Genomic DNA, 15,454 nt, shown 5'->3' with positions numbered 1-15,454 from the left:
CTTTACGGCTGAGTAGTATTCTATATATATATAGAATATAGATAGATAGAATATATACCACATCTTCTTTATTTGTTCATCTGTTTTTTTGTTTGTTTGTTTGTTTTGCGGTACGCAGGCCTCTCACTGCTGTGGCCTCTCCCGTTGCGGAGCACAGGCTCCGGACGCGCAGGCTCAGCAGCCATGGCTCACGGGCCCAGCCGCTCTGCGGCATGTGGGATCCTCCCGGACCAGGGCATGAACCCGCGTCCCCTGCATCGGCAGGCGGACTCTCAGCCACTGCGCCACCAGGGAAGCCCCCATCTGTTTTTTTAAAAAATATTTTCTGAAATTAAGATTTTTAAAAATTTATTTATTTATTTATTTTTGTCTGCGTTGGGTCTTTGTTGCTGCACACAGGCTTTCTCTAGTTGCCGTGAGCGGGGGCTACTCTTCGTTGCGGTGCGCGGGCTTCTCACTGTGGTGGCTTCTCTTGTTGTGGAGCATGGGCTCTAGGCACACAGGCTTCAGTGGTTGTGACACACAGGCTCAGTAGTTGTGGCTCACGGGCTCAGTAGTTGTAGCTCACAGGCTCTAGAGCGCAGGCTCAGTAGTTGTGTGCATGGGCTTAGTTGCTCTGTGGCATGTGGGATCTTCCTGGACCAGGGCTTGAACCTGTGTCCCCTGCATTGGCAGGCGGATTCTTAACTACTGTGCCACCAGCGAAGCCCTCATTCGTCTGTTGATGGACACTTAGGTTGCTTCCATATCTTGGCAATTGTAAATAATGCTGCTATGAACGTTGGTGTACATGTATCTTTTCAAATTAGTGTTTTTGTTTTTCTTTGGATATATACCCGGGAGTGGAATTGCCAGGCCATATGATAGTTCTACTTTTAGTTTTTTGAGAAACTTCCATACTGTTTTCCACAGATGGAAATTGGCTGCACCAATTTGCATTCCCACCAACAGTGTATGAGGGTTCCCTTTTCTCTGCATCCTCACCAACATTTGTTATTTGTGTTCTTTTTGATGACAGCCATTCTGACAGGTGTGAAGTGATATCTCATTATGGTTTTGATTTTCATTTCTCTGATGATTAGTGATGTTGAGCATCTTTTCATGTGCCTCTTGGCCATCTGCATTTCCTCTTTGGAAAAATGTCTATTCAGTTCTTTTGCCCCTTTTTTTTTAAAAAAAATTTATTTATTTATTTTTGGCGGTGTTGAGTCTTCATTGCTGTGCGCGGGCTTCCTCTAGTTGCGGTGAGCGGGGGCTACTCTTCGTTGTGGTGCCTGGGCTTCTCATTGCAGTGGCTTCTCTTTGTTGCGGAGCATGTACTCTAGGAGCACGGGCTTCAGTAGTTGTGGCACGCAGGCTCAGTAGTTGTGGCTCACGGGCTCTAGAGCACAAGCTCAGTAGTTGTGGCACACGTTGCCCATTTTTTAATTGGGTTGTTTATTTGTTTTGATGTTGAGTTGTATGAGCTGTTTATGTATGTTGGATATTAATCCCATATTGGTTATATCCTTTTCACGTATTTTCTCCCATTCAGTAGGTTGTCTTTTCATTTTCTTGGTGGTTTCCTTTGCCATGCAAAAGCTTTTAAATTTAATTATGTCCTATTTGTTTATTTTTGCTTTTATTTCCTTTACTTAGTAGATGGATCCAAAAAAAAATATTACTGCAGTTTATGTCATACAGTGTTCTACCTGTGTTTTCCTCTAGGACAGTGGTCCCCAACCTTTCTGGTACCAGGGACCGGTTTCATGGAAGACATTTTGTCCATTGGGGTGGGGGGGATGGTTCAGGCAGTAATGAGAGCGTTGGGGAATGGCAGATGAAGCTTCACTCACTCACCCACTGCTCACCTCCTGCTGTGTGGCCCGGTTCCTAACAGGCCATGGACCAGTAGCAGGCCGCAGACCGGGGGTTGGGGACCCCTGCGTTAGTAGTTTTATAGTATCTGGTCTTACATTTAGGTCTTTAACCCATTTTGAGTTTGTTTTTGTATGTGGTGTTAGAGAATGTTCTTATTTCATTCTTTTACATGTAGCTGTCCAGTTTTCCCAGCACCACTTATTGATGAGAGTGTCTTTTCTTTATTGTATATTCTTGCCTCCTTTGTCATAGATTAATTGACCATAAGTGTGTGAGTTTATTTCTGGGCTCTCTATCCAGTTCCATTGATCTATGTGTCTGTTTTTGTGCCAGTACCATACTGTTTTGATTACTGTAGGCTTGTAGTATAGTCTGAAGTCAGGAAGCGTGATTCCTCCAGCTCTGACCTTCTTTTTCAAAATTGTTTTAGCTATTCAGTGTCTTTTGTGTTTCCATACAAATTTTAAATTTATTTGTTCTAGTTCTGTGAAAAATGCCCTTGGTATTTTGATAGAGATTGCATTGAATCTGTAGATTGCCTTGGGTAGTATTGTCATTTTAACAGTATTGATTCTTCCAATCCAAGAACACGGTATATCTTTCTATCTGTGTTTTCTTCATTTTCTTTCATCAGTGTCTTATAGTTTTTGGAGTACAGGTCTTTTGCTTCCTTGGGTAGGTTTATTCCTAGGTATTTTATTCTTTTTGATGTGATGGTAATAAATGGGATTGTTTCCTTAATTTCTCTTTCTGATATTTCCTTGTTAGTGAATAGAAATGGAACAGATTTCTATATATTAAGTTTGTATCCTGCAACTTTACCAAATTCATTGATGAGCTCTAGTAGCTTTCTGGTGGCATCTTTAGGATTTTCTATGTATAGTATCATGTCATCTGCAAACAGTGACAGTTTCACTCCTTCCTTTCCAATTTGAATTTCTTTTATTTCCAAAAATTTAAATTTTGATGACGTCCAGTTTACCAGTTTTTTCTTTTGTGGTTCCTGCATTTTGTGTCCCAAGAAATCTTTGCCTAACCGAAAAAAAGGAAAAATCAGTTTAGTTAGAAGAATGACATTGTTTACATTTTTGTAAGCCTCTTTAATGGAACAAGCTTAATCCTCCTATCTACCTCTGCATATAATCTCCTGCAATATGTTGTTTTGGTTAAAGTACAGGAAGAAAATCTAGTGATATGCAGGTATGCAGTTGGAAAAGCAAGGAGTATTTTAATAGACTTTTTAGATAACTGTGAATATTCTTCTTTGACAGTGCTCCAAAACTTGACAGATGATAGTTTCTTAAAGTTTCGTTGCATCGTGGAAACTGAAACCACTTCAGTGATTTTGTACAGTTTTATTAAAATTCATTGTCTTAACTTGCACTTTGAGTGGATCTTTTAACTGTGTTGGCTAGGGAAGGAAAACCTTTTCCCTCTATCCTAGTAAGTTCAATTTCTGAGGCCTGTGAATTAACCTGACAAAGGACAGAGTAAGGAGAAAAAACCCAGTTTATGCATGCAACATGCATATAGTGAAATAATTCAGCAATGAGTAGCTCAAAGGAATAGTTAGAATCTGGGGCTTATGGGAGAACAAATGACTTCTTAAAGTGGGGGAGAAAGGACACTTTCTGGACTTTTGGAAGGATAAATGGGTTTTCAGGAGAACAAGCAGGAGTTTAAATTTGTGATAATATTTATATGTACAGGTATGAATAGTTTTTCCGTCTCCTTCAGGGCCATAAAATTCTACTGGAGAAGAGATTTAGGGTAGGTTTTATTCACATTCTTTCTTCTGGGAGTAGCTCTGCCCTGAAGAGGTGTTTAGGACAGTCTTATTTCCCAGAAATTGCTGCTGTTAGCTAGAGAAAGCTCTGAGAAGGCTTTCTTTCCTGTGTCTGTTGAATCTCAAATGTTTTCATCTTTTTGTTGTTGTTTCATTTTATTTTTTATTTTTTTGGCCGCATTGGGTCTTTGTTGCTCTGTGCAGGCTTTCTTTAGTTGTGGCGAGCGGAGGCTACTCTTCGTTGCGGTGTGCGGGCTTATTGCGGTGGCTTCTCTTGTGGTAGAGCACAGGCTCTAAGTGTGCGGGCTTCAGTAGTTACAGCACGTGGGCTCAGTAGTTGTGGCACACGGGCTTTAGGGCACAGGCTCAGTAGTTGTGGTGCACGGGCTTAGTTGCTCCGTGGCATGTGGGATCTTCCCAGACCAGGGATCGAATCTGTGTCCCCTGCATTGGCAGGCAGATTCTTAACCACTGCACCACCCTGGAAGTCCACGAGTATTTTCATCTTAAAATAATCTTTATACCAATTCGTGGGTTCCAAGTGGGCCCCATCATTGATTTGGTAAAACAATGCATTGATAATTTGGAAAATATTGCTTCAGAGTTATGCAGCTCTTCCAAGTGTTGATACATTTTATTATACAATGTTTAAAGAATCACATTTGTTGGGACTTCCTTGATGGTCCAGTGGTTAAGACTCCCTGCTGTCAATGCAGGGGGTACAGGTTCGATCCCTGGTCAGGGAACTAAAGTCCCGCATGCCGCATGGTGTGGCCCAAAAAAGAAAAAGAAAAAAAAAAGAAGAATCACATTTGTTTATATCACTGTGGACCTCATCAGAATAGTCTTTAAGTAATGGGAAGCCTTCAAGCTCCCAGTGGCCCATGCAGACTTTCCAAAATTCTAATTTTTACCTGAAAGCTCAAATGTTATTGTTGGCAACAAACACTGTCAGTTGTTTTCTTTGAAATAACAAGAGTAATTTGTTCATTTTTCAAGAACGTGTCTGCTAAGTACTCAAATTCAAATAACCATAGTTTCTCAGTTGTTCTTTTAAGTAAAAATGATTTTACATGAAAAAAGAGGCTAGTTCAAGTTTCAACTCAAACAGTCTCACATGTGCTTTTCCTCAAGGCAACCATTGTATTTTGGCATGTAGCATTTCATAAACAGAATATTAAACAGTTATGTATTTAAGGGTTGAAATTTAAGAGGATTATTACTTTTGATGGCTTCATCAAGGGCATCCTGAAGTAAAAGTGCCCCCCCACTCCCAACTGCAAGTGTGTGGCAGTAAAGAATACAATGACTAGTAGTATAATTTGATGCCACTGCCTTCATTTGTGTATGGTGCCAATATTTGTATCCACTATAATTTTCATACAAGTAGGAGCAGTGCAAGTATCAACACAATTGTTCTCAGATAAACCATGAGATTCAAAAGAGTTATTCATCTTGGATTAGGTCAGCATCACTTGTGTTTGTTGCCAGGAATTCATACACGACATCATCTTCAGTGATTAGTTGGTGCCAATGCTAGATGAATGTAAACAAAATAGCAAGACTAGTCTTGTCTGTGGATTCGTCTATTTGTAAAGTAAAATTACAATTCTGCAGATGAGTTATTAACCAAGTCTTCAAATTTGCAGCAAAATCTTTAATTTGGTGAATTAATGTATCATTAAAAAAGAGGCACTGCCATGATTTATTTTACTGACTTCATTCAGCAGGCATATAGCAATGTCACCTGTACCAAGTCGTGCTTCTCCAGTTAAGGAAGTACAGTAACTTACCCTAAGATGCTTCAGTGGCTTTTTCATTTCTAGCTTGAAAGGTGTTAACAATTTTTAAGACTTGTAAAGAATTCATCACATCTGCATTTAAAATATTCAACTACTTTTTCTTTAAATTCTGAATGATTGATCTCAAAATGTCACTATAACTTAACTGGCATAATATAATTAGAAAATGTTGTGTTGCCTAAGATACAGTAAGATAAATTATTAACATCTATAAAGTCAAGAGAAAGATGACTCTTGTCATACTTTGGTTTCATATTTACAATTTTGCCTAGTTTTTTTGGAGTAGATTCTTCCTTTCCATGAGTCAGATAACTCTAGGCCAGTTGCATCTTTTTTAGTATCTTTAAATGTATGTATTGCAGTTGTGGGTTGAAAAAGTAAGTCTTCTAATCTCCCTGTTTGGAGTCAATGATTCATTCTTAAATATAAATGAAAAATTACAAATAAATTTTCTTTTATTTTAGAAAAAATTAAATTCTAAAATAATACATTTTAGATATAATTTAAAAATTGAGAAGAGTTTTCCAAAAATTTTTGAAGTGTTATTGTAAAACAAAATAACAAAAAGTACTTGTTTCTACCTGATGTGTGAACTTTGAAATATTACAGTAATGATGTATTGAATAGTAATGAGATTATAGTAAGTATAACTAAAGATAGCTGTAAGAGCACAAACAGAAGTACTGAGAAGGAAAATACCTTAAATTATACCCTAAACCTACTACCTTAAAAAATGCTAGAAAACGTTAGAATACAGAAGCATATATTCCACTAGCCATCAGAGTGATGATCTCATTACACTTTGTGTAGTCTCAGGGAAACTCCACTGTAGACTCATGAAAGAATGAGAGTGAAAAAGGCAAATGAATTCAGTGTTATTATGAAACTAATTTTGCTTCATAGACCAGGCCCTCAAAGGGTTTTGGGGACCATGGACTGTGTTTTGCAAACTGCTGTTCTAGATTATTTCTTCCATACCTAGGGCTTCTACTACTATCTCTGCTAGTGACACACTCATCTGTATCCCAGCCCAGACTACTTATATATCCCTTGCCTGCTGAACTGCCTGGACTATTTCCTCTGCTTGGTGCTCTGTTTCTCTTTGGCATTTGCATATGCTGTTTGATCTGCCCAGAATTTCCTGTTCCTTTTGTTCACTTGGAAAGTTACTGAATTGTGAGCTGCTTGGGGGCAGGAACTAGGCATCTTTATATCCCCAGCTTTTAGCAGAAATGTGTAGCACATTGTGCTGCTTAGTAGATGTTGAGTTAAATTGAATCAAGGAAGAACTCTAGCCTCATAAACAAAAACTTTGCAGTGCATCTTAGGGTAAAGTTTTTTCTCTTTTTGTCTGATCTCATTCATTCTATTGGGTTGGCCAGAAAGTTCCTTTGGTTTTTAAATAAAAATAAAGGACACATTTTTCATTTTCACCAAGAACTTTATTGAACAACATATTCACCATTTTGGTCCACTACCTTCTGCCATTTTTCAGGCAACTTCATAATTCCATCTTCTCAAAACTTTTTATCTTTTTGAGCAAAGAACTGGTCCAGGTACCTTTTCGTCTTCCAGGGAATTGAAATTTTTTCCATTAAGAGAATTTTGTAAAGACTGAAATAAATGGAAATCCGAAGGTACAATGTCTGGTGAATATGGTAGATGAATCAGAACTTCCCAGCCAAGCTGTAACGGTTTTTGCCTGGTCATCAAAGAAACAAGCAGTCTTGCGTTATCCTGATGGAAGATTATGTATTCTCTGTTGACTAATTCTGGACGCTTTTCATCGAGTGCTGCTTTCAGTTGGTCTAATTGGGAGCAGTACTTGCTGGAATTAATCGTTTGGTTTTCCAGAAGGAGCTCAAAATAGAGGACCCTTCCAATCCCACCATATACACAACATCACCTTCTTTGGATGAAGACCGGTCTTTGATGTGGTTGGTGGTGGTTCATTTCACTTGCCCCACGATCTCTTCCATTCCACCTTATTGTACAGTATCCACTTTTCATCACCTGTCACAATTTGTTTTAAAAATGGAACGTTTTTGTTACGTTTAAGTAGAGAGTCACATGTGGAAATATGGTCAAGAGGTTTTTTCCTGCTTAACTTACGTGGAACCCAAATACCAAAGTGATTAACATAACCAATGATGTGGTGCAAAAATCATTTGGTGCGAATGATTTTCAGCACTTGATTTGGATATTTTAAGTATGCCGGCTCTCTCCCAAGTGGTATAACATTGATTGTTCTCAATTAATGTCTTGATTTGATCGCTCTCCGCTTCACCTGGTCTACCCAACCGGAGCATCGTCCAGTGAGAAATCTCCAGCATGAAACTTTGCAAACCGCTTTTGACACGTTTGATCAGTCACAGCACCTTCTCCATACACTGCACAAATCTTTTTTTGGGTTTCAGTTGTGTTTTTACCTTTCTTGAAATAATAAAGCATAATATGCCGAAAATGTTGCTTTTTTTCTTCCATCTTCAATATTAAAATGGCTACACAAAAATTCACCAATTTTGATGGGTTTTTTTTTAAACGCATGCTGATATGACAGCAGTCACAATACAGCCTAACAAAATTATCTCGAATGAAGTTAAAGACAACTAAGCGCTACTGGACCCATCTTACGGAAAAAAACAAATAAACTTTTTGGCCCACCCAGTATATTGGTTTGTATTAGCTTCAGTTCAGAGAAAAGACTTTTATAACCTACCTCAAATTCAGGACGGCCAACTCCTATCTATATTAACGCATCCACCGGTATTTGTTTTGTTTCCTTTTGCCTTGTTTAGAGTATAATATATTCTGAAAGGAAGGTATTTCAGCTGAGGACTCAACATCTTAATTTTTAGTTCTGTCTTTGACTGTTGAGAATATTTCACGAGACACTTATCATCTGCTTCTCTGCATTAAAATCACCTGATTGCTACCACCACTTTTGGTGGAAAAAAATGTATTCACGTATTTTAGTTTCTCTAACATCCAAATGATAACTAACATTTCTTAAGTTCTTACTATATGGCAGAGACTGTCCTATATGTTCTGCATGTATTAACTCATTTAACCTGCATAATGGCTCTGTATGAGAGGTAGATTATTTTATTATCCCCATTTTTCTTTAGGAAAATGAGGCAAAGGTTAAGTAACTTGCCAGTGGTTGCACAGATAGTAGATAGTAATAGTCTGGGTTTGAACTGTGAGTTTAGTTTGGCTCCAGAAGCTGTGCTTTTAACTGCTGTGAGAAGCTTCCTCTCAAATCTAATTACTTTTATCATTAACCTATGTTAGTACACATGCACAGATAGATGCTCATTATAATATTTATAATTGTGAAATTGAAAATAAGAGAATACCTAAATCAATAATGGGATATATGTACAATGGATAGTTATTTAAAAATCACAGTTTTGAAGAATACTTAATGATATGGAAAAATACATTAGGATGAAAAAGTAAGATAATAACCACAGTTTTTGTTTGAAAAGCGTATATAATGGATTTATATGTTACATATGCATATATAAATATACAAATTTATTTTAAAAGACTGAAAAGAAGTATAATAATGATTTTTTTGTGGGTAGAGCAATTGTAATTGTAGAGCAATTTGTTGGATGCTTCCCATGGGCTAGGCACCATATTAAATTCTTCATGTGTGTTTTCTCAGTGAACTCTCCCATCAGTCACATGATGTAGGTCCTACTCGTTTCTCAGATGAAGAAACTGAGGCCTAGAAAGATTAAGTAACTTGTCAAGGGTCATACAACCAGTAAGTAGAAGAGTTGGGACCTCTGTATTAGGCTCTTTCTGTTTTTTTTTTTTAAATTGAAGTATTGTTGGCTTACAATGTTGTGTTAGTTTCTGGTGTACAGCAAAGTGATTCAGTTTTACGTGTGTGTGTGTGTGTGTGTATGTATGGGTATTCTTTTTCAGATTCTTTTCCATTATATATTATTACAAGGTATTGAATATAGTTCCCTGTGCTATACAGTAGGACCTTGTTTAACTACTTTATATAAAGTAGTATGTATCTGTTAATCCCAAGCTCCCAATTTATCCCTCCCTCCCCCTTTCCCCTTTGGTAACCATAAGTTTATTTTCTATGTCTGTGAGTTTGTTTCTGTTTTGTAAATAAGTTCATTTGTATCTTTTTTTTTTTTTAGCTTCCACATATAAGTGATATCATACGATATTTGCCTTTCTCTGTCTGACTTACTGCACTTAGTGTGGTAATCTCTAGATCCATCCATGTTGCTACAAATGGCATTATTTCATTCTTTTTTATGACTGAGTAATATCCAGTGTGTGTGTGTGTGTGTGTGTGTGTATACACATCTTCTTTATCCATTCATCTGTCAGTGGACACTTAGGTTGCTTCCATGTCTTGGCTATTGTAAATAGTGCTGCTATGAACATTGGGGTGCATGTTTTTTTTGTTTTGTTTAATTAATTTATTTATTTTTGGCTGCATTGGGTCTTCGTTGCCATGAGCGGGCTTTCTCTAGTTGCAGAGAGTGGGGGCTACTCTTTGTTGCAGTGCACGGGCTTCTCACTGCGGTGGCTTCTCTTGTTGCAGAGCGCAGGCTCTAGGCGCATGGGCTTCAGTAGTTGTGGCACGTGGGCTCAGTAGTTGTGGCTCGCAGGCTCAGTAGTTGTGGTGCACAGGCCTAGTTGCTCTGCCGCATGTGGGATCTTCCCGGACCAGGGCTTGAATCTGTGTCCCCTGCATTGGCAGGCGGACTCTTAACCACTGTGCTACCAGGGAAGCCCTTGCATGTATTGTTTTGAATTAGTAGACTCTTTCTGTTTTGTATTTTCTAAATTTTTTATAATTTGTATTATTTACATGATGAAAAGCAAAATTAATTTTTTAAAGTATGCAAACGTATTGGGACAAGTCAGACTTGTACAGTCTGGTAGGATTTATTCATTGGAACCATTGATTCTTTAAACTAGCTAAGCAAAATAACAGAAGCATGGGACTTGAAAGAAATTAGACCAAGCATTTAAAGAGTTAAAACATACTCAGTGGTTTCTATTATATCAAGGATTTTTTGGGCATCTACTATGGGCAACTGATTCTTTTTTTCTAGCATGGGTTGCAGTTAGTACCCCTTAGTGAAGTGAAATCTGTTACATATCTTACAGGCTAGTGAACGTATGGTAAGGCTGACCATTTTTATGACTGTTTAAGAATTCCTTAACCATTTTTGTTGTGGTTGCTAGTAGTTCCTTTTGTCTTGTTGGATCCCAAGGAGATAGATGTTGCCAGATGCCCAAAGAAGAAGATTTTTCTGTGTGTGAATTTGTGGGTTGTCCCCTGTGGACGTGGCAGTATTTTTCTAATATAATTGTAATCCCTAGTTGATAAATGAATTTAATGAAAATTAGAGGTGTTCGATGAACACCAATAGTCTTTAAGAACAGCATCATTCACAGAAAGCAGCAGCCATGTTTTCCTACAATCATCCCATCGTCACAGAGTGTCTAGTAGGCTAAATGGACCGCTGATTGACCCCTCAACGTATATCACATATTCTTATGGTAAGAGGATTCTGACTCCTCATATATTTTTTCACTTGAGGAATATGTGCTGTATTAGGAAAATACATCTACTTATAAACCTTTGTCTAAAGAACTGTTAGAGAAAGAAAAAGAAAGAACTATTAGAGAATTCTTCCTCTGGCAGGAAGTTTATTTGGAGAGGACAACACATGGAGATGAAGGAAGAATATGCCCTCCTAGTTGTATCTATTACATGAGTTGACCTTGTCAGCAGAGGGCCAGACGGATGTTAGTGAATCAATAAATGAATGTGTGTGTAAGAGACACACAGACATACACACTTGTACTTTATGAAATAGCTAGCCAGGGGTGTGTGGAGAACTGGGCAATGAAAAAAGGGACCTGAAACACTTATGTTAAGTGGATTTTTTCCTTTCATATTATATTTAAGGTTACTAAAAAAACCAGAAGATGAATAAAATTATTTCTCTCACCGTAGAAAAGTGGGAACATTTTTCTTAAGACAGAATCCTTCCCAATCTTTTCTTCTTATTTTCACCTTTTAGAAATTCAGTGAAAATAATGTACACATTTCCATACTATTCTGTCCACTGATCTGGGTAATCCTGTTGCTTTTAGCTATGTAACTCATTACATTACAGTCAAGTATAATACAGGGAAATTCTTCTGCCGGTTCTGTTCCTTTGTTGGCATCTTCGGTCCTGAGTAGAATGATCAACCACCCCACATCCTGGGAAATCCCTCATTCCTGGGCAAACTGGGACAGTTGGTCACCCTAATCCTAAGGGTGTATATTACACTCTAGGGATGGGGCTGGGGATCTGGTGTAAGAATGAAGGAAACTGATGGAAAGGAAAAGTCCTGAGGTATGAAGACAACATTTTTTCCTTTTGAAGAATGTTTACTATAGCTAAGGATGTGTGAAAATCAGTAAGCCAGTATCTGTGTGGTTAGTAGTGAATTAGTGATTGCTGCCTTAGGGATAAGTATTTTGGGTTTAGTCCTGCATTCTTCAGTACCCATACCAAAAGACAAGGAGTCAGAGGAATGCCATTTTGATTTGAGCACTCCTGGATCATAGAACATTCTGCCTTCAGTGGGTTTTGGTTCTAAGTATGCACTTTGTTCTGGGTAACTTTATTTTAGCAAATGGAGATGTGAACATTTTTACTTTCAAATATAGGGTGATTATGCAATTTCAGACCACTTTAAACATAATTTATATATATCTATAGTTAATACTTGGAGTAACACTTCCTCTAACATACTAGGTAGACCAGTTTCAGGTTTTACTTTTGCCTTGGTGTTCCTTAGCAAGCTTGTCTTTCTCTCCTAAGTCTTGTTCTTGGCTTCTTACCTTACAGAGAAGTGTGGGAAATGGAACTGGATAGACTCAAGAATCAAGATGGTGAAATAAATCGGAACATTATGGAAGAGACAGAACGTGCCTGGAAGGCAGAGGTGAGATAGCCGCTATGTTGAAGCTATGTTGAAGGTCTTGATTTTGGGCTTCCAGATGGTGTGTACTTTTGGTATAGTATCAATACTGTACACTAAGCTATTTAAGTATTATACCGTAGAGCCACTAAGCATTGTTTTAACTATCTAAGGGTAGCTTTGTGTACGTAAAATTAATAAAGTGTGTGTGTGTGTGTTTGTGTGTATGTGTGTGTATGGTTTCCTTAGATCTTATCACTAGAGAGTCGGAAAGAGTTGTTGGTATTGAAACTAGAAGAAGCAGAAAAAGAGGCAGAACTGCACCTTACTTACCTCAAGTAAGTACCTTCCATTTCTGGGGTCTTAATGGCCCTGCAGTTTTGTGTTTTGGAGGCATTTCTTTTTAGGTTTTGAAGCCCTGGGCCAGCTAGTCTGGCACTTATTCTGTCTTCACGGGGAGTCATCTCTGTGTGATAGTAATTTGTTCAGTGATTTCTCTTCCCATACTCTAAACTTCCTCACTCTCTGACTCTTCCCTTTCTACAGTCTTATAGTTTTGTACTTTTTATTGTATTATTTCCAATTGGATAAACAGTATCTCTTATGCTGTCAAGCATAACAAATGTCTTTGGAGATTTGTTTCTTACACAGTCATTTCTCCTCTTTCTGCCGTGAAATTTGGAGGACCCCCGTGGCATTTTCAGCCAGACAAGAGCCCTCTCTCTGTGGTTGGTCCGCTTTCTCCAATATTTGTTTTGCAAGATGCTGGAGTTAAAGTGAGGCAAACGGCTTAGAACCTTGACCTTCTCCTGCACATGCTCCGACCTCTTCTCTCCAGGCCCATTAGCCAGCTACTGTTCTGCTATCTCAGAGAGTTAGGAATTGGGTTTTCTTTAATTCTGTAAATTACTGTTGGTTTCTTGAAAGGTCAACTCCCCCAACACTAGAGACAGTTCGTTCCAAACAGGAGTGGGAGACAAGACTGAATGGAGTTCGGATAATGAAAAAGAATGTTCGGGTAAGTGTAGTGATGCGTGATCATTGAGTCAGAGTTAATCTGTGCTTAAACACTTCTGGTGATAGGGAAGGACCTTTTGCATTGCCCTTAGGGCCTGTCCTACCACTCCTCTTGCTTTCCTGATATAGGATGGTGCTCTCTTTTTAGGCAGGCTCATTCTGCTTAGCACTAAAGGATAACTCTTGCTTTTCTCTCTTTTCTAGGACCAATTTAATAGTCATATCCAGCTAGTGAGGAATGGAGCCAAGCTGAGCAGCCTTCCTCAGATCCCGACTCCCACTTTGCCTCCACCCCCATCAGAGGTAAGAGCGCTGGCTTTGGGGAGTCTACCTTTGTGTGTTGGTGGCAGAGCCTAGAGTCTTTCACTTGTTCTTTTTATGAAGATATCGGGACCATCCTTATTTGGTACAAGAAACAGTTGCTCACTGATCTCTGCTCCAGTTTCCTAAACTTTCATTTTCTTTCTCTCCCACTTGTCTTCCACCTCGTCCCCTCTGCAGACAGACTTCATGCTTCAGGTGTTTCAACCCAGTCCCTCTCTGGCTCCTCGGATGCCTTTCTCCATTGGGCAGGTCACAATGCCCATGGTTATGCCCAGTGCAGATCCCCGTTCCTTGTCTTTCCCGATCCTGAACCCTGCCCTTTCCCAGCCCAACCAGCCTTCCCCACCCCTTCCTGGCTCCCATGGGAGAAATAGCCCTGGCTTGGGTTCCCTTGTCGGCCCCCATGGTCCACACGTGCCCCCTGCCGCCTCCATCCCACCTCCCCCAGGCTTGGGTGGTGTTAAGGCTTCTACTGAAACTACCCGGCCCCAACCAGTAGACAAACTGGAGAAGATTCTGGAGAAGCTGCTTACTCGGTTTCCACAATGCAATAAGTAAGTATCTTTAAGGGTTAATTTTAAAAGTGTTTTTCGGAGAAATGTTTATGGGTTAAAATAGGAGAGGTTTCATAGATATTCCTCATGAGTGTAGTATAGAATCTCTCCCCCTCAGCATTTTTCTTTCTTAGGGCCCAGATGACCAACATTCTTCAGCAGATCAAGACAGCACGTACCACCATGGCAGGTCTGACCATGGAGGAGCTGATCCAGCTGGTAGCTGCGCGACTGGCAGAGCACGAGCGGGTGGCAGCAAGTACTCAGGTAAGAAAAGCTACTTGGCGGAGAACTCAGACCTGCTGAGATGTTGGGGAAGAGGTAGATTTCAGAAATATTTGGGGTGGGAAGAAGCATTGCAGCCAGGGGTATCTGGCCTGCTTTCTTCCTTTGCTGCGCTGGGAAATGAATGACTTCTCTTTGTTAAATGCCCTGTTTCTCAGATGTTCCTCCCTCACTGTGACAACGTTTCTGCCCACAGCCCCTTGGTCGGATCCGGGCCCTGTTCCCTGCTCCATTGGCCCAAATCAGTACCCCAATGTTCTTGCCTTCTGCCCAAGTTTCATATCCTGGGAGGTCTTCACATGTAAGACTCTATTCTTTGAAAACTGGGATGTGGAGAAGCTGGGGGTGAGGAGGGAGTGGGTTTGTAGGTGGAGCGCAGGAAGAAGCCATCATCTCCTCAGCTGGGTTGTTGACAGCCCCAGCTGGGAAAATGCAGGTACTCTGTATTGGAACTTTTCTTTCTTTTGGTGTAAAATCTTTTTGCTACATGGAAAGAGTAGATGGAATCATGGGCATATAAGGCAAGGAGGCCCAGAGGTTCCTTACTCTTTTGACTGTCCCTCCTCTGCTGTACAGGCTCCAGCCACCTGTAAACTGTGTCTAATGTGCCAGAAACTTGTCCAGCCCAGTGAGCTGCACCCAATGGCATGCACCCATGTGCTGCACAAGGAGGTGGGTGCTGCATGCCTTCCTCTTTTTTCCACTCTCTCTTTTTGACAGCTGAGATCGTTTAATTTTCTTGAACATTGTACAGTGTTGACGCTCATCATTAATATCTAAACATAAGGTTTCAGTAAACCGTGGCTTAAATGTCAGCAGAATTCAGAATACTGGCAGCTAGGCTCTCCCAGCTTCCT

General features: G+C 39.6%; 1 protein-coding gene across 2 annotated transcripts in view; it reads left to right on the top strand.

Annotated features, from left to right (window-relative positions):
• RNF214 (ring finger protein 214) overlaps positions 1–15,454 on the top strand; it is a 49,880-nt gene that overhangs the window by 33,253 nt on the left and 1,173 nt on the right. For both annotated transcript variants that reach the window (XM_082845531.1, XM_082845532.1), the window contains exons 7-14: positions 12,345–12,441; positions 12,667–12,755; positions 13,345–13,435; positions 13,639–13,737; positions 13,936–14,312; positions 14,447–14,579; positions 14,794–14,898; positions 15,174–15,269. In XM_082845531.1, the coding sequence (XP_082701657.1) occupies positions 12,345–12,441; positions 12,667–12,755; positions 13,345–13,435; positions 13,639–13,737; positions 13,936–14,312; positions 14,447–14,579; positions 14,794–14,898; positions 15,174–15,269 (1,087 nt within the window). The remainder of the gene's footprint in view (positions 1–12,344; positions 12,442–12,666; positions 12,756–13,344; positions 13,436–13,638; positions 13,738–13,935; positions 14,313–14,446; positions 14,580–14,793; positions 14,899–15,173; positions 15,270–15,454) is intronic.

Source organism: Leucopleurus acutus (assembly GCF_964270905.1).
Source record: "Leucopleurus acutus genome assembly, chromosome: 8".
NCBI classification, from domain to species: domain Eukaryota; kingdom Metazoa; phylum Chordata; class Mammalia; order Artiodactyla; family Delphinidae; genus Leucopleurus; species Leucopleurus acutus.
Note: the sequence above shows the minus strand (reverse complement) of the source record. Positions and strands in the feature narration are given on the sequence as shown.